The following is a 20,918-nucleotide window of genomic DNA, read 5'->3' on the forward strand; positions in this document are numbered from 1 at the left end:
ATGAGATAGTATATTACATGTATTATGAGATAGTATATTACATGTATTATGAGATAGTATATTACACGTGTTATGGAGATAGTATATTATATGTATTATGAGATAGTATATTACATGTATTATGAGATTGTCTATTACACGTATTATGAGATAGTATATTACATGTATTATGTGATATTATATTACATGTATTATGAGATAGTATATTACACGTATTATGAGATAGTATATTACATGTATTATGAGATAGTATATCACATGTATTATGAGATAGTATATTACATGTATTATGAGATAGTATATTACACGTGTTATGGAGATAGTATATTACATGTATTATGAGATAGTATATAACACGTATTATGGGGATAGTATATTACATGTATTATGAGATAGTATATTACATGTATTATAAGATAGTATATCACATGTATTATGAGATAGTATATTACATGTATTATGAGATAGTATATTACATGTATTATGAGATAGTATATTACATGTATTATGAGATAGTATATTACACGTATTATGGGGATAGTATATTACATGTATTATGAGATAGTATATTACATGTATTATAAGATAGTATATCACATGTATTATGAGATAGTATATTACATGTATTATGAGATAGTATATTACATGTATTATGAGATAGTATATTACATGTATTATGAGATAGTATATTACATGTGTTATGGGATTGCTTGAATGGGGATAGTATATTACATGTATTAAGAGATAGTATATTACATGTATTATGAGATAGTATATTACATGTGTTATGGGATAGTAAATTACATGTATTATGGGGATAGTATATTACATGTATTATGAGATAGTATATTACATGTGTTATGGGAGAGTAAATTACATGCATTATGGGGATAGTATATTACATGTATTATGGGGATAGTAAATTACATGCATTATGAGATAGTATATTACATGTATTATGAGATAGTATATTACATGTATTATGAGATAGTATATTACATGTATAATGAGATAGTATATTACATGTGTTATGGGATAGTAAATTACATGTATTATGGGGATAGTATGTTACATGTATTATGAGATAGTATATTACATGTGTTATGAGATAGTATGTTACATGTATTATGAGATAGTATATTACATGTATTATGAGATAGAATATTACATGTATTATGAGATAGTATATTACATGTATTATGAGATAGTATATTACATGTATTATGAGATAGTATATTACATGTGTTATGGGATAGTAAATTACATGTATTATGGGGATAGTATATTACATGTATTATGGGGATAGTATATTACATGCATTATGAGATAGTATATTACATGTATTATGAGATAGTATATTACATGTGTAATGAGATAGTATATTACATGTATTATGAGATAGTATATTACATGTATTATGAGATAGTATATTACATGTATTATGAGATAGTATATTACATGTATTATAGGATAGTATATTACATGTATTATGAGATAGTATATTACATGTATTATGGGGATAGTATATTACATGTATTATAGGACAGTGTATCACATGTATTATGGGATAGTATATTACATGTATTATAGGAATAGTATATTACATGTATTATGGGGATAGTATATTACATGTATTATGAAGATAGTATATTACATGGATTATGGGATAGTATAATGCATGTATTGTGAGATAGTATATTACATGTATTATGAGATAGTTTATTACATGTATTATGGGGATAGTATATTACATGTATTATGAGATAGTATATTACATGTATAATGAGATAGTATATTACATGTATTATGAGATAGTATATTACATGTATTATGAGATAGTATATTACATGTGTAATGAGATAGTATATTACATGTATTATGAGATAGTATATTACATGTATTATGAGATAGTATATTACATGTATTATGAGATAGTATATTACATGTATTATAGGATAGTATATTACATGTATTATGAGATAGTATATTACATGTATTATGGGGATAGTATATTACATGTATTATAGGACAGTATATCACATGTATTATGGGATAGTATATTACATGTATTATAGGAATAGTATATTACATGTATTATGGGGATAGTATATTACATGTATTATGAAGATAGTATATTACATGGATTATGGGATAGTATAATACATGTATTGTGAGATAGTATATTACATGTATTATGAGATAGTTTATTACATGTATTATGGGGATAGTATATTACATGTATTATGAGATAGTATATTACATGTATTATGAGATAGTATATTACATGTATAATGAGATAGTATATTACATGTGTTATGGGATAGTAAATTACATGTATTATGGGGATAGTATATTACATGTATTATGAGATAGTATATTACATGTGTTATGAGATAGTATATTACATGTATTATGAGATAGTATATTACATGTATTATGAGATAGAATATTACATGTATTATGAGATAGTATATTACATGTATTATGAGATAGTATATTACATGTATTATGAGATAGTATATTACATGTATTATGGGGATAGTATATTACATGTATTATAGGATAGTATATTACATGTATTATAAGATAGTATATCACATGTATTATGAGATAGTATATTACATGTATTATGAGATAGTATATTACATGTATTATGAGATAGTATATTACATGTATTATGAGATAGTATATTACATGTGTTATGGGATAGTAAATTACATGTATTATGGGGATAGTATATTACATGTATTATGGGGATAGTATATTACATGCATTATGAGATAGTATATTACATGTATTATGAGATAGTATATTACATGTGTAATGAGATAGTATATTACATGTATTATGAGATAGTATATTACATGTATTATGAGATAGTATATTACATGTATTATGAGATAGTATATTACATGTATTATAGGATAGTATATTACATGTATTATGAGATAGTATATTACATGTATTATGTGGATACTATATTACATGTATTATGGGGATAGTATATTACATGTATTATGAAGATAGTATATTACATGGATTATGGGATAGTATAATACATGTATTGTGAGATAGTATATTACATGTATTATGGGGATAGTATATTACATGTATTATGGAGATAGTATATTACATGTATTATGGAGATAGTATATTACATGTATTATGGAGATGGTATATTACATGTATTATGGGAATAGTATATTACATGTATTATGGGAATAGTATATTACATGTATTACGAGAAAGTATGTTACATGTATTATGAGATAGTATATTACATGTATTATGGGATTGTATATTACATGTATTATGAGGTAGTATATTACATGTATTATGAGATAGTATATTACATGTGTTATGAGATAGTATATTACATGTTATATGGGATAGTATATTACATGTATTATGGGGATAGTATATTACATGTATTATGGAGATAGTATATTACATGTATTATGGAGATAGTATATTACATGTATTATGGAGATGGTATATTACATGTATTATGGGAATAGTATATTACATGTATTACGAGAAAGTATGTTACATGTATTATGAGATAGTATATTACATGTATTATGGGATAGTATATTACATGTATTATGAGGTAGTATATTACATGTATTATGAGATAGTAGATTACATGTGTTATGAGATAGTATATTACATGTATTATGAGATAGTATATTACATGTGTAATGAGATAGTCTATTACATGTATTATGGGATAGTATATTACATGTATTATGAGATAGTCTATTACAAGTATTATGAGATAGTATATTACATGTATTATGTGATAGTATATTACATGTATTATGAGATAGTATATTACACGTATTATGAGATAGTATATTACATGTATTATGAGATAGTATATCACATGTATTATGAAATAGTATATTACACGTATTATGAGATAGTATATTACATGTATTATGAGATAGTATATCACATGTATTATGAGATAGTATATTACATGTATTATGAGATAGTATATTACACGTGTTATGGAGATAGTATATTACATGTATTATGAGATAGTATATAACACGTATTATGGGGATAGTATATTACATGTATTATGAGATAGTATATTACATGTATTATAAGATAGTATATCACATGTATTATGAGATAGTAGATTACATGTGTTATGAGATAGTATATTACATGTATTATGAGATAGTATATTACATGTGTAATGAGATAGTATATTACATGTATTATGGGATAGCATATTACATATATTATGGGGATAGTATATTTCATGTATTATGAGATAGTATATTACATGTATTATGAGATAGTATATTACATGTATTATGAGATAGTATATTACATGTATTATGGGGATAGTATATTACATGTATTATGGGGATAGTATATTACATGTATTATAGGATAGTATATTACATGTATTATGGGGATAGTATATTACATGTACTATGGGGATAGTATATTACATGTATTATGGGGATAGTATATTACATGTATTATAGGATAGTATATTACATGTAGTATGGGATAGTATATTACATGTATTATGGGGATAGTATATTACATGTATTATGGGGATAGTATATTACATGTATTATGGGGATAGTATATTACATGTATTATGGGGATAGTATATTACATGTATTATGGGATAGTATATTACATGTATTATGGGATAGTATATTACATGTTTTATGGGGATAGTATATTACATGTATTATGGGAATAGTATATTACATGTATTATAGGATAGTATATTACATGTATTATGGGGATAGTATATTACATGTATTATGGGGATAGTATATTACATGTATTATGGGGATAGTATATTACATTTATTATGAGATAGTATATTACATGTATTACGAGAATCGTGTTTTAAATGTATTTTTGAAATAATATATTACATGTATGAATTATGATGATTATTTTTCCTATTATCTTTCAGGAAATTTTCGTTATTTCTAGAGACCGTGATTCAGATCAGCATGCTGATGTAAGTATAATAGCAACAACAACAAACACAACAAAGCCTTTGTAATTTCAGTATATTAAATTATGTATGAACAACAAATGATTTATACAATATACTTTTTCTGTAATACAGTTATTTCATCACCAGGAAATGGGTTCACGTCAGTTCTGTATTGGATACATTAACGTCAGTTCTGTTGTATAGATTTACGCCGGTTTATTTTTCACTGGTAAACCTTGCATAGATTTAAGACGGTTTTATTTTTCACTGTTAAACCTGGACTAGATTTACATCGGTTTTAATTGTACAACCTTGAATAGATTTACGCCGGTGTTATTTTTCACTGTTGAACCTTGTATAGATTTATGCCGGTTTTGTTCTTCACTGTAGAACCTTTTATAGATTTCCGCCGGTTTTATTTTTCACTGTTAAAACTTGTATAGATTTACGATCGTTGTAATTTATCCTTTTAAACCTTGTATAGATATACGCAGGTTCTATTTTTGTAACTATCAAAGTTTTGATATATTTATAGTCCTTGAAACTTTGTTTTCTGAATTCGAACAGTGTTCGTTCAGCGTTCACTCACCATTCACCAACCGCTCGTGATCATTGTCCACAAAGCGATCAGCGTTAGTTTTGGGGGTTTTTTTTTGTCATTGGTAACTCCGAAGTGAAAGGACAAAGACTAAGACAAAATGAACAAGAAAACTGACTAGTCAGAAAGTGCCCCGTGATTAATATTGTAGAAAACTGACTAGTCAGAAAGTGCCCCGTGATTAATATTGTAGACGCAGACACGACATAGTAAGTGCTATTATCTTATAAATGTTTTTTGTTAAAAAAAATATCTAAGTTCCATATCTCTGTAACAACATAACTGATGCATCTGAAAATCGAAAGAGGTCTTCCCTTTTTTAATTCAAATATCATGTATAAGATGTATAAAAAAATTTCCTTGGAAACTTAAGTTATGGCTTGCCATAGAAAGTGTTGAGAGACGGAGGGACAGAATGATTACTGAAGAGGAAGGCATGTGTAGCAATGGAAGGAATGTTTACATCAGAGATGTCATTGGAACTACAAAACACCTGGTTTATCAACAATGGGATTTAAAATAAAACTCAAGTTTCCCGATTCCGGTTTACTAGATTCACTTTTTTTCAGTCAACACCGAGGAATTTGTGTACATTCAGTTGTATGTCAATAGGGACCTCGACATTTAATGCGAGTATCATAATCGTCGATCAAGTTACTAAACAACATCCTGCATTATCCAACATAATTTTTTTTAGCATTAATTGCCGTGTAGTGAATCGTATGCTAACTGTTCTTTCTTCATGTAAAACTAATATCATTATAAATCTGTTAATAGCGTCTGAATAAAATGAGATCTTGTAAGTAACATAGACATACGGCATACACTCTTGCAATCCGCATATACAGATTTATACTCCTTCTCGCGACATTACACGAGTCTTTATTTTTAGGAAATATTCACAACAATAAGTGGTATAGCTTCAATTGCAGTTTGGTAATTTCAACACATTCTTACCTGATGATGGAATAAGTGCAATGCAGGGAAACATCAGAGACATTTTGAATAAATTGTTCGTCTTAGTTCACCCTGCGTTCACATATTCATTTTGCGCTCGTGTTTGCGTTTCGTTCACATTCAGCGTTCTCACATTTCACTGTTTCCTCATAGTTCGCCCACCCTTCATGTGGGCAATTAGAACGTTTCAAGGACTGTACACCGGTTCAAAGCATGGATATATTTATATTCTTCCTGATAAAGGTTGAATAGATTTATACCGATTGTATTTCTTGCTGTTAAAGATTGGATAGATTAATACCGGTTCTATTATTTGCTATTATTTGCTATAAAGGTTGAATAGATTTATACCGATTGTATTTCTTGCTGTTAAAGATTGGATAGATTAATACCGGTTCTATTTGTTGCTGTTAAAGGTTGGCTGTAGACGTGGATATATAACGTCCCTTCGGTCGGACTACGCAGAAGTAGTATCAATCAGCACGACTCAGAGTGACAACGTAGACGTACGTGAAATATCTGATTCTTTTTATTGTAATACAGTGTATACGTGTAGTACCATGTAAAACATATCTATTTTTTTCTGAATATCAAGAAATAATCAGATAAATGCATGGAGTTGAGGGTGTTCATTGATATGTTTAAAAATGAAGAACCCCGTGCATTTCATTGTCACCACAAATAGAGTCCAACCTGATAATGGTTTTCAAGAGACGATAATTTCTATTGTTATACACCTAAAAAGATTTCCTATATAAAACTAATACGATTTAGAAGTAACATTTTTACTGTTAAAACAATTCTCACACTCTTGGTCTATTGACCGGTCAACATTTACGAACTGTTGACCGGGCAATAGTCTGCTTTATTTCTATTGGCTATGTAAGTCACGTGGTTCTCGGTATGTTGCTTTGCTTTACGTAATGGCGAGGTTCTCTGATTTGACTGATGTACATACAGAATTTATTAGATGGAACGCAGAACAGAAACACAAAAAATGTAATTATTGATTATCAATTAGGATGTTATGTAGGTTTCCTTTTAAACTAGTGGATGTGTTGATAAATGTATACAATTTCTCTGTCACGTAATGTTAAAAGTTCAAAGTCAACAAACCATGTGCATCTAGTAAAACATCCTAAAAATTGAAAGTGTATAACAAAACAGTTATAGACTGTGTCCTCGGACAACAGTTGTTTTCTTTGACCCTCGATCTTTACCGTGTCACGCTTGCTGTGAAATGGGGCCTCAGTTTTCACGGTCTCATCCAAGGGACCGCCCCATTTAGTCGCCTCTTACGACAAGCAAGGGGTACTGAGCACCTATTCTAACCCGGATCCAAAATGGACAATTATTAATCGATACATTTGTAAAAGTCTCAAAGTGTTGTCGACCACGTTCGCGCCTTTTATTTGTAATTTTGCGTCACAAACGCATCTGGCTTCGATTGTCAAGAAAAATATCAAGATTGATGCTTGTATCGGAGGGTTGGAGAATACGATTAATAATTTTACTATATTATGAAACCATGTACTAGACGCACCGGATAACGTCTTCCATCAGTGCAGTGTACTCTCTGTTGAATAGGTCGTGTCACCAAAGTCCATATCTATGGTTAATCCCATTAGTAAAGTTGTGTTGATCTTGTCAATCATCACAACGGAGAAGGTATTTAATGCAGCTTAGTGCCATTCTTCAATGCACGTGTATAAAATTAAGTATGCTTAATATCTTTTAATAGACAAGAATACAAAGAAGCCTGGATGTTTGTGATATCCCAGATCATAACGAGGTATTATTTAGGTACATGTTACTGAAATGATGTAGATGAAATCAACTTTCTAAAAAAAAAAAAGGACTGATGATCCGTACATCTTTTATTGTCTTGTTTTTGAACGACATTGGATAGGAAATCGTGTTTATTACAATCTACAATTAACATAGATCAATGTTACATAGGAAATGTGGTTATATCCTTACTCCAAAAAGTATGAAATGACTCTTGTCTCCATGTTGTCAATTATAGCTTATATATTATTAGTTATATGGATTCTTGGCAGAGTATTTTCATGTCAAAGTTTATATTCTCCCGATCTTTACTGTCAAGAATCCATTTAACGAATATGTCCTACTGTAGAGCGGACAAGGTAGAAATCGCTTCGTGATTTTATTAGTCCACAAACGCGCAGACGATAAGCATCGTTATTACGTCACGAGCGGAGCTATTTTAATCCTTGAAAATAAATAAGGTACTTTTACAAATAATTTCTGAAAGAATTTGAAAAATGATTATTTTACGAAGCGGTTAAGAATATAGATCCATTGAATCCATTTTGTATACCGTGGCAAGGTACATGACCTCATGACCTCATATTCCCAGCTTGTCGACCAATCCAAAGCCTGGGGAATTTTGTCTGCAGTAGGACATAGATCATCTTCTCAGTAGCTATCATGGGAGGTTCTAAAGAATGCAGTAAAGTTTCAGAACCAATTAGGGAAACGTACAGTGTAGTTGAATCAAGTAAAATATTGTGTCAAAAAGTAGACGTACTGTTAAAAGTACTTCATGTGTGTGTGTGTGTGTGTGTGTGTGTGTGTGTGTGTGTGTGTGTGTGTGTGTGTGTGTGTGTGTGTGAGAGAGAGAGGAATGATAATTGAATCTGCATTGGTGTAATATAAGGACGTGCACTATATCACTCCTTTAATATTTTGCTAATACTACAGCACAGATATATTTATTATTATACGTTAATCATGTGTGCCTTTATTTTTGAAGGAGGTGTATGACATTATTAGGGAGGATCATTATGACTTCATTCCAGCGGTACGGAAAAATCGAGTATTCTATTCATGATTTCATATAATATTGCAGGTTTCATGTGTTTAAAGTTGCTTCTGGTTTTTTTCTCTCTCTCCAGTATAGTATACTTCCAATGTAATAACTAGGGTATCCTTAATGCATTGTTAATGATTAAGAAAGGTTTATACAGTGTTACTGACTAGGGTATGTTTATACAGTGTTAATGATTAAGATAGGTTTATACAGTGTTAATGATTAAGATAGGTTTATACAGTGTTAATGATTAAGATAGGTTTATACAGTGTTAATGATTAAGATAGGTTTATACAGTGTTACTGACTAGGATATGTTTATACAGTGTTACTGACTAGGATATGTTTATAAAGTGATAATGACTAGGATATATATATATATATACATATACATATAGTGTTAATGACTAGGGTATATTTATATAGTGTTAATGACTAGGGTATATTTATACAGTGTTAATGACTAGGGTATATTTATACAGTGTTAATGACTAGTATATGTTTATACAGTGTTAATGACTAGGGTATGTTTATACAATGTTAATGATTAAGATATGTTTATACAGTGTTAATGACTAGGGTATGTTTATACAATGTTAATGATTAAGATATGTTTATACAGTGTTACTGACTAGGATATGTTTATACAGTGTTAATGACTGGGATATGTTTATACAGGATTAACGACATGGGTTTATAGTGCTGTATTTATGACCTTTGTATATCATCGCTGTGTTCAGTTCGCTGTTGATTTAGTCACAGACAATTGCATCGCTTGGGGGGTCGAATTTTACTATTAAAGAGTCTCTAGTAGTAAAATTCGACCCCAAGCGATGTAATTGCCTGTGGAACTAGTACACTAAATTGGGGAGAGTACGTATGCCTTCAGTGTAAAACATAAGACAACATGATAATGAAATTCTGTATTGTTTGTAGGATTACCCTTTTCATCCTTCAGACGTGCCACTGGTAAGACTTGTACTAGAATATGTTCGCAAACTATATATCTGTTGAAAATAACCCTCAATGAAAAGGTACGTAAAGATACTGTGACCGTATTTTGTCTCTGACGGAATAAATATCAACTATAGTTTCGCAAAAGTTTAATCACCCTTCATGTTTGGATGTTATATTGAACATAACTAACAACTCACCGTTTTGACAAACGGGGTGAGTTCAGCTTCTCCATCGTCAACTTTCCATATTCATGTAGCAATAGTCCATGAACACGTGCATACGGTGTTTAATTTCTCAACTGTTTCGATACGGAAACCCATATGGCCAAGTGTTAAACTGAGGCACACTAATATATATATATATATATATATATATATATATATATATATATATATGTGTGTGTGTGTGTGTGTGTGTGTGTGTGTGTGTGTGTGTGTGTGTGTGTGTGTGTTAATCTCATAATCTCATCATAACTCCTAAAAGGAATACAGAACAGAGGGTTGGGCAAACACCGACCCCTGGACTTACCAGAAGTGGAGTCAGGAATCGTATGCATAAAAATTCTAAGAATTTTCTTAAGTATATACTTAAATTTCTTAAGTATACACTTAGCTAAGTAAGATTCTTAAGTTCCGTTGCATAAAACCTCTAAGCAACATGCTTAGTTGTTTTTAGCTAAGTACATCGCAATATGCTTAAGTTTATCGTTGCTATGTCAAACGTCATTTCCGCTTTCACTTTACCGTAAACACAGATTGCATGGAGTTGAACATTTTCTTGATAAGTCTCTCTTGTATCGCTAATAAATGATGAAATACTATAATTTTTTGTGTTATGCAAGGTTAATAAAATAAATAGACCAAAAATCAAATGTCGTTTTATATGACGATATATCCGATTTTATCGTCTGCATCTGCATTGATCCTTGAAAATATGGCAGAAAGAGAAGGTGTTGAGAGTCAGTCATTACAGACAACTAAGAAAAGAAAACCGAATTGGACAGCAGATGAATGCTTGTTTTTAAGCAAGTGTGTAGAAGAACATAAAAGTATCCCTCGAGCTAAATTCGGAACGGGGGTTACGACATTAAAGAAACGGGAGATTTGGAGGAAAATCACAGATGCCATCAATGCCTCTTCCTCCACCAAGCGAACGGTGGAGAAGGTTGAGAAGAAATGGCACAATATACAGATGAAGGGGAAAGCAGAGCTGGCAGACGCACGACGTAGTGTGAAACAAACGGGTAAACGAATATATATTAAATCTATATAGTATATATAGAGTATGCATTTCAAATTTGCTTGAAAAACATACAGGAACAAGACAGGCACAAAATCCAGTCCCCATACTGTGCTGATGATGAACTATATTTCTTTACTATCGCATTTATAAATAAATAGAGACCTAGGCACTCGAGGGTAGCCTAATTGCATGTTATCTTACCGTACCATCTAGTATGTATCCAAACAGGCCCAATATCATATGTTGTTTCTGTATTCAGCAATCAAATCCTCAACAAATTCGAATATCGCAGTCTGCACAAAGTTATACACAGTAAACAAAAATGTCGAAATATGCATCGTCATTGACTGAAATGACGTAATATTATTCAAAGGTTATGTCCCTTTTTGCCCCCCCCCTCTTCCGGTCATGAATAGATCCTTATAAATCATGAAAAAGTAAGTGTGGAAAGTTAGCTTACATAGGTGACGTATAAGCCATTGCTATTTTGAGAAATTTTTAATTTAACTTAATGACAGAAAAATATGAATAATGTAAAACCTTTGATCGATATGACCCTTCTAAATAAATATAATGTGCATGCACTTAAAAAGGAAGTTTTCAAACAATTTTTCATCATCTAATTATTACCAGGGCGGATTGAGGAATTTTGAAGGGGGTGGTACAATTAATTCTGGTTTTCAAAATTGGGGATACATCTTAAAGATGCGTAATTTATACTTTTCTTTAGCAAAATCATGTGACGAAAGGGGGGGGGTCTAACTCCCGGATCCCCTCTGGATCCGCCACTGATTACAAACTTCAGACAGTCTTTGATTCCTTGATGCATTTGAGTATGAATTATTTTCTTTTATTTCTAAAGAATAAATACTTGTATCAATTTCGAAATTACACATAATTGCCTAGTTTAACTTTTTTTTTTATACTAGCAAGTATTCTTCTATCCCATCATTCGAACGCATGAATTATCCCCCACCCACCCACCCCCGCCATTAGGCAACCAGTCCAAGCTGCTACCATCTCTATGTGCAATATCGATTGATAGATATATTATAGGATTGAACATTCTTTTTAAAGAATTTATCGATGTGTAAACTCTGGACATTTTACTCACAAACGGAGTAAAAGTGCAAGGCACTTTTATGTTAAGTTTGTGTGTAAAATGTTCAGAATTTACACATAATAAATTCTTCCAAAAAAAAAAAAGGTTTGATTCCCTGTATTATCAATTTCAAAAATTTGAATAGTTTTCCCGCACTGTTATTTGTTTTCAGGCGAGTACATGTACGTATGCATAGCGTTTTTGGATTTATTGATGTGTAAATTCACGATTAGATTTGTTTTTGTCCAATCAAAACAATTGTAATAAATAACATTAGAATTATACTACATTATTTATCATTACTTGTTTTTGGCACCAGCGTATTTTGTTTAATTTTGTAGGCGGTGGACCAGCGGGAAAGCCTTTAACGTCATTAGCAGAAGCAGTTGGGAGTGTTATTGGTACCAACAATATAAGTATCAGTGGGATCCCTGGTACAGTTGACACAACATATCTAATGCTCGACAGACCAAAGATCAGCACGGAAACCACAGCGAGTACGATGTATGTTCAGGAATTTTATACACCATTTCTTAATTCTTGGATTGAAAATTGAAAAAAAGCAAAAACTTATCAATGTATAAGAATTCGATTCCTTTTATTTCAGTGAATCAGATGGCCTTGTGACTCAAGATCTCCATGTCATCAGCACCAGTGAATCTGGAGATGGGCAGCAACAAATAAACTTTGTTACTGTCCCACAGCCAAATGCATGTCCTACCAATGTTTGCACCCACACCGTAATTGACCCGCATCTGCAAAAGCAGAAGCTAGAACTAGAAATTGAGAATCTCACCCTCCGAAACAAGTTTATACGACTTCAGATTGAAAGAATTGAAGGAGTAGATACAAGTAGTGAATTATCAGCGCTTTGACACGAATTTACTCACATTTAGTAATTATCAAATAGTTCTATAATCTTGAATTAAATAATGTTGCCAGTACTTTTTTGATTATTTGTATCTTTTCATTTACTGTTACGCAGTGACCACATACCTGTTTACATAAAATGAGCAGAAACAATGTGATTTCTGTAAGCTCGACCATCTGTACCCTGGATGTCTGCAACTATGTGGTCATTGGCATTTCCATTGTCATTGTAAGCATCTGCGTTGTCACCATCGTCAGGGAGGGGCAGATTGAACATTTTTGCGATGTTATGTAAAACTCCGCATGCTATGATGACATTGCTGGCACGTTGAGGATGCTGACGTATTTCTCCATGAAGAACCTGGAACCGTCTTTTTAAGTGACCAATTGTTCTCTCAACAAGGTTGCGAGTGCACTTATGCGACCTTTTAAAAATGAAGATATACTTTGAGAAAAATAATTGGAGGGGGGGGATTTCAGAGGTGTGTGTTACATTCATATATAGATAGAGAAGAAAGAGAGATGTGTGTGAATGAAAATATGCAGTTCCAAAGTATATCCACATGAAGATGGATATTAGAATCCAGAATGCGTTAGTGTTTTGAATATACTTTTGAGCTGTATATTTTCTTTCTTTCTTTTTTTTTAATCTATTATTTTTGTACTCTATGTTAGTTCCTAAGCCATGTTTTTTCTAAAGTTTTAAAGATACACGCATGTCAACAACAAAAATTCGACTTGTATCTTTCGTAATAGTTAACATGAATGATATCTATGTTTGTTATGCAGAATGAGGCGAACGAATTTAAACTGGGTCGAAATGCCTCGGTACCGTTTACCGAAAGCAGCAACCCCAACAATTTGGATGAACAGCAGCGTCCTCGTCATGATGGGTGTGCTGCTAGAGAATTTGAGAATATTTCTCGTAATATAAGCGATAAGTGTTTATTTTTCAAAGTGCTCCAACATATATTAGACCCTAATTTCCTTACCTGTTGTACCGTGACTGTGGACCAGCTTGTGGATTTAAAAAAGGTGTCAGCAGCCAGTCTTTCCCAGGATAACCGCTATCACCGAGAAGATGGCATTTCACGGGCAATAAACGTCGTTGAAAGAGCTGAAATAGACCACTCTCCCTCAGTATTCTGGCATCGTGAGTCGCTCCCGGCCAGCTTGCCACGATGTCTAAAATCTTATAACTGGCATCACATACAATCTGTACATTTATACTGTGAAAGTTTTTCCGGTTGACATACTCCACTTCGTGTTCACTGGGAGCTATAATTCGCACATGAGTTCCATCAATCGCCCCAACCACACCAGGGAAACCAGCAATGGCAAAAAAGTCAACCTTGTGCTTTCGAATAGTTCCTGGGTCCATTGGAAAGGAAACGAATCGCTTGACAATATTTGGTTGAACAAGAGCGGTAGTAACTCTTTGAATTATTCTTGAAACCGTTGACTGGTGAAGACCAAAGTTGTCACCACTACATAGCTGCATCTTACCTGTAGCATAGTATCTCAAGGCAACCATGACTTGCACAATTGCAGGTACACTGTGATTTCTGTTGGTCAAAGGCATAATGTCATTTTGAATTAAATCTGTTATAAATTCAATTCCTTCCTGATCAAATCTAAATCTGTGCTGCAGTTCTGCTGCTGTCATTGATTCTAAGGGATTAATTCGTGGTTTGAATGTTCTCTGTTTTCTGTCAGCCATTTTGTTCTTGCTAAGCAATATGCTTAAGAACTTAAGACAAGTAAAGACCATGCTTAACTTTAAGCATATACTTAAGAGTTAAGAAGTTTTATGCAATCTGCTAAGCAATATGCTAAGTAAAATCTCAACCTGCTAAGCAAGAAATTCATACTTAAGTATATGCTTAAGGACTTAAGAATGTTGATGCATACGACTCCAGGAGTCGTATGCATAAAAATTCTAAGAATTTTCTTAAGTATATACTTAAATTTCTTAAGTATATACTTAGCTAAGTAAGATTCTTAAGTTCCGTTGCATAAAACCTCTAAGCAACATGCTTAGTTGTTTTTAGCTAAGTACATCGCAATATGCTTAAGTTTATCGTTGCTATGTCAAACGTCATTTCCGCTTTCACTTTACCGTAAACACAGATTGCATGGAGTTGAACATTTTCTTGATAAGTCTCTCTTGTATCGCTAATAAATGATGGAATACTATAATTTTTTGTGTTATGCAAGGTTAATAAAATAAATAGACCAAAAATCAAATGTCGTTTTATATGACGTTATATCCGATTTTATCGTCTGCATCTGCATTGATCCTTGAAAATATGGCAGAAAGAGAAGGTGTTGAGAGTCAGTCATTACAGACAACTAAGAAAAGAAAACCGAATTGGACAGCAGATGAATGCTTGTTTTTAAGCAAGTGTGTAGAAGAACATAAAAGTATCCTTCGAGCTAAATTCGGAACGGGGGTTACGACATTAAAGAAACAGGAGATTTGGAGGAAAATCACAGATGCCATCAATGCCTCTTCCTCTAGATAGAATGTTCTATCGTTAAAATGATAATGTCCTACGGACCCGATTTAACGATAGAATGCGTCCTATATACCTGCAATGTAGCAAAATGAAAATTGCACACAGTGCATGTTTCGGTAAAATTATGTAACACATCACTCATATGCATTTGGAAAGTTATCTTAACGACCCACTTGGGCCGTTCTTATTTGCAAATTAGGTAAGCGTTCGTTTTTGGAAAACAGCATGCAGCAGGGTGTTCCGATGGCAGTTTCCGGTAAAATGGCAGTCAGTTCGAATCGAGAAAAGTGACATTTCAAAGTGTTGAGTTTACAATATTATTATACGATTTTTTACAGTGTTAAGGACTTACAAATTACCAATGAGGTTAGTTGTATATAAATTTAACTTTAAATGTACGCGTTTATTCTTTGATAAGTTTAAAATCGTTTTGGAGCGATTCCGCAATTTTCTGCTACATTACGGGTATATGGGAGGTATTCTAACTGTGGTGAGGGCCTGTCCCGAGACACAGTTAGATTATTCTAACTACTCTTCCTCCACCAAGCGAACGGTGGAGGAGGTTGAGAAGAAATGGCACAATATACAGATGAAGGGGAAAGCAGAGCTGGCAGACGCACGACGTAGTGTGAAACAAACGGGTAAACGAATATATATTAAATCTATATAGTATATATATAGTATGCATTTCAAATTTGCTTGAAAAACATACACGAACAAGACAGGCATTAAATCCATTCCCCGTAATGTGCTGATGATGAACTATATTTCTTTACTATCGCATTTATAAATAAATAGAGACCTAGGCACTCGAGGGTAGCCTAATTGTATGTTATCTTACCGTACCATCTAGTATGTAGCCAAACAGGCCCAATATCATATGTTGTTTCTGTATTCAGCAATCAAATCCTCAACAAATTCGAATATCGCAGTCTGCACAAAGTTATACACAGTAAACAAAATGTCGAAATATGCATCGTCACGTCATTGACTGAAATGACGTAATATTATTCAAAGGTTATGTCCCTTTTTTGCCCCCCCCCTTCCGGTCATGAATAGATCCTTATAAATCATGAAAAAGTAAGTGTGGAAAGTTAGCTTACATAGGTGACGTATAAGCCATTGCTATTTTGAGAAATTTTTAATTTAACTTAATGACAGAAAAATATGAATAATGTAAAACCTTTGATCGATATGACCCTTCTAAATAAATATAATGTGCATGCATAAAGTACAGGGATAACCCACGGAAGCTCGAAATTGATTTGCAATGGGACCCTTTGATGCACGGATATTGGCACTATGGGATCGAACTCGGGTCACAACTGTTACTGTAGAAGCGAGAGCGCTAACTCCGCCCTACCCGGACACCTGCTTTTTTAACTATGAAATCTCTAAATTATGACAGAAGTTCAGAATGAGAATAGATCTACCTTGATTTAATTTACCTAATGACTAATTAAAAAAACAACCTTGGTGATTTCATCTTAAATTTGATAGAATAAGTAAGACTTTGTAATGTAGAAATAAATATAGGATGTCCCATGGTTTGTGGTTTGATTTGAATTATGTTCAACAAGCTGTGTGTTTTCTAGATTATACAGAAAATACATAATTATTATGATGTGTGATTTTTTTTTTCAATAACTACCCACCCAAAGCTGGCCCTATCTATGCAATACAGGCACTTAAAAAGGAATTTTTCAAACAATTTTTCATCATCTAATTATTACCAGGGCGGATCGAAGAATTTTGAAGGGGGGGGGGGTACAATTAATTCTGGTTTTCAAAATTGGGGTACATCTTAAAGATGCGTAGTTTATACTTTTCTTTATCAAAATCATGTGACGAAAGGGGGGGGGGGTCTAACTACCGGATCCCCTCTGGATCCGCCACTGATTACAAACTTCAGACAGTCTTTGATTCCTTGATGCATTTAAGTATGAATTATTTTCTTTTATTTCTAAAGAATAAATACTTGCATTAATTTCGAAATTACACATAATTGCCTAGTTTAACATTTTTTTTATACTAGCAAGTATTCTTCTATCCCAACATTCGAACGCATCAATTATCCCCCCCCCCATTAGGCAACCGGACCAAGCTGCTACCATCTCTATGTGCAATATCGATTGATAGATATATTATAGGATTGAACATTCTTTTTAAAGAATTTATCGATGTGTAAACTCTGGACATTTTACTCACAAACGGAGTAAAAGTGCAAGGCACTTTTATGTTAAGTTTGTCTGTAAAATGTTCAGAATTTACACATAATAAATTCTTCCAAAAAAAAAGATGTTTGATTCCCTGTATTATCAATTTCAAAAATTTGAATAGTTTTCCCGCACTGTGTTATTTGTTTTCAGGCGAGTGCATGTACCTATGCATAGCGTTTTTGGATTTATTGATGTGTAAATTCACGATTAGATTTGTTTTTGTCCAATCAAAACAATTGTAATAAATAACATTAGAATTATACTACATTATTTATCATTACTTGTTTTGGCACCAGCGTATTTCGTTTAATTTTGTAGGCGGTGGACCAGCGGGAAAACCTTTAACGCCATTAGCAGAAGCAGTTGGGAGTGTTATTGGTACCAACAATATAAGTATCAGTGGGATCCCTGGTACAGTTGACACAACATATCTAATGCTCGACAGACCAAAGATCAGCACGGAAACCACAGCGAGTACGATGTATGTTCAGGAATTTTATACACCATTTCTTAATTCTTGGATTGAAAATTGAAAAAAAAAACAAAACTTATCAATGTATAAGAATTCGATTCCTTTTATTTCAGTGAATCAGATGGCTTTGTGACTCAAGATCTCCATGTCATCAGCACCAGTGAATCTGGAGATGGGCAGCAACAAATAAACTTTGTTACTGTCCCACAGCCAAACGCATGTCCTACCAATGTTTGCACCCACACCGTAATTGACCCGCATCTGCAAAAGCAGAAGCTAGAACTAGAAATTGAGAATCTCACCCTCCGAAACAAGTTTATACGACTTCAGATTGAAAGAATTGAAGGAGTAGATACAAATAGTGAATTATCAGCGCTTTGACACGAATTTACTCACATTTAGTAATTATCAAATAGTTCTATAATCTTGAATTAAATAATGTTGCCAGTACTTTTTTGATTATTTGTATCTTTTCATTTACTGTTACGCAGTGACCACATACCTGTTTACATAAAATGAGCAGAAACAATGTGGTTTCTGTAAGCTCGACCATCTGTACCCTGGATATCTGCAACTATGTGGTCATTGGCATTTCCATTGTCATTGTAAGCATCTGCGTTGTCATCATCGTCAGGGAGGGGCAGATTGAACATTTTTGCGATGTTATGTAAAACTATATCTTCATTTTTAAAAGGTCGCATAAGTGCACTCGCACCCTTGTTGAGAGAACAATTTGTCACTTAAAAAGACGGTTCCAGGTTCTTCATACTTTGAGAAAAATAATTGGGGGGGGGGTGTCAGAGGTGTGTGTTACATTCATATATAGATAGAGAAGAAAGAGAGATGTGTGTGAATGAAAATATGCAGTTCCAAAGTATATCCACATGAAGATGGATATTAGAATCCAGAATGCGTTAGTGTTTTGAATATACTTTTGAGCTGTATATTTTCTTTCTTTCTTTTTTTTAATCTATTATTTTTGTACTCTATGTTAGTCCCTAAGCCATGTTTTTTCTAAAGTTTTAAAGATACACGCATGTCAACAACAAAAATTCGACTTGTATCTTTCGTAATAGTTAACATGAATGATATCTATGTTTGTTATGCAGAATGGGGAGAGCGAATTTAAACTGGGTCGAAATGCCTCGGTACCGTTTACCGAAAGCAGCAACCCCAACAATTTGGATGAACAGCAGCGTCCTCGTCATGATGGGTGTGCTGCTAGAGAATATGAGAATATTTCTCGTAATATAAGCGATAAGTGTTTATTTTTCAAAGTGCTCCGATATATATTAGGCCTTAATTTCCTTACCTGTTGTACCGTGACTGTGGACCAGCTTGTGGATTTAAAAAAGGTGTCAGCAGCCAGTCTTTCCCAGGATAACCGCTATCACCGAGAAGATGGCATTTCACGGGCAATAAACGTCGTTGAAAGAGCTGAAATAGACCACTCTCCCTCAGTATTCTGGCATCGTGAGTCGCTCCCGGCCAGCTTGCCACGATGTCTAAAATCTTATAACTGGCATCACATACAATCTGTACATTTATACTGTGAAAGTTTTTCCGGTTGACATACTCCACTTCGTGTTCACTGGGAGCTATAATTCGCACGTGAGTTCCATCAATCGCCCCAACCACACCAGGGAAACCAGCAATGGCAAAAAAGTCAACCTGGTGCTTTCGAATAGTTCCTGGGTCCATTGGAAAGGAAACGAATCGCTTGACAATATTTGGTTGAACAAGAGCGGTAGTAACTCTTTGAATTATTCTTGAAACCGTTGACTGGTGAAGACCAAAGTTGTCACCACTACATAGCTGCATCTTACCTGTAGCATAGTATCTCAAGGCAACCATGACTTGCACAATTGCAGGTACACTGTGATTTCTGTTGGTCAAAGGCATAATGTCATTTTGAATTAAATCTGTTATAAATTCAATTCCTTCCTGATCAAATCTAAATCTGTGCTGCAGTTCTGCTGCTGTCATTGATTCTAAGGGATTAATTCGTGGTTTGAATGTTCTCTGTTTTCTGTCAGCCATTTTGTTCTTGCTAAGCAATATGCTTAAGAACTTAAGACAAGTAAAGACCATGCTTAACTTTAAGCATATACTAAGCATATACTTACGAGTTAAGAAGTTTTATGCAATCTGTTAAGCAATATGCTAAGT

At 33.0% G+C, this 20,918-nt stretch overlaps 3 protein-coding genes across 8 annotated transcripts in view; all 3 read left to right on the plus strand.

Annotated features, from left to right (window-relative positions):
- LOC125661605 (angiopoietin-related protein 7-like) overlaps positions 1 to 20,918 on the plus strand; it is a 51,125-nt gene that overhangs the window by 14,035 nt on the left and 16,172 nt on the right. For 4 of the 6 annotated variants that reach the window (XR_008797933.1, XM_048893671.2, XM_048893673.2 and 1 more), the window contains exons 3-7: positions 4,955 to 5,002; positions 6,953 to 7,042; positions 8,278 to 8,328; positions 9,313 to 9,360; positions 10,305 to 10,337. Coding sequence is in view for 5 of the 6 variants with exons in the window: in XM_048893671.2 (XP_048749628.2) it covers positions 4,955 to 5,002; positions 6,953 to 7,042; positions 8,278 to 8,328; positions 9,313 to 9,360; positions 10,305 to 10,337 (270 nt within the window). In the remaining variant the exon portion in view is untranslated. The remainder of the gene's footprint in view (positions 1 to 4,954; positions 5,003 to 6,952; positions 7,043 to 8,277; positions 8,329 to 9,312; positions 9,361 to 10,304; positions 10,338 to 20,918) is intronic. The other 2 variants (XM_048893674.2, XM_056146999.1) reach the window with 1 other exon arrangement.
- Positions 11,931 to 13,631, plus strand: LOC130049434 (uncharacterized). Its single transcript, XM_056147001.1, has 2 exons — positions 11,931 to 13,173; positions 13,277 to 13,631. Exons 1-2 carry the CDS (start codon positions 13,127 to 13,129, stop codon positions 13,542 to 13,544), a joined length of 315 nt encoding a protein of 104 aa, XP_056002976.1. The 5' UTR covers positions 11,931 to 13,126; the 3' UTR covers positions 13,545 to 13,631.
- Positions 16,065 to 18,822, plus strand: LOC130049433 (uncharacterized). Its single transcript, XM_056147000.1, has 2 exons — positions 16,065 to 16,699; positions 18,596 to 18,822. The coding sequence occupies exons 1-2, from the start codon at positions 16,420 to 16,422 to the stop codon at positions 18,808 to 18,810; spliced, it is 495 nt and encodes a 164-aa protein (XP_056002975.1). The 5' UTR covers positions 16,065 to 16,419; the 3' UTR covers positions 18,811 to 18,822.

The sequence above is a fragment of the Ostrea edulis genome, chromosome 8, assembly GCF_947568905.1.
Source record: "Ostrea edulis chromosome 8, xbOstEdul1.1, whole genome shotgun sequence".
NCBI classification, from domain to species: Eukaryota; Metazoa; Mollusca; class Bivalvia; order Ostreida; family Ostreidae; genus Ostrea; species Ostrea edulis.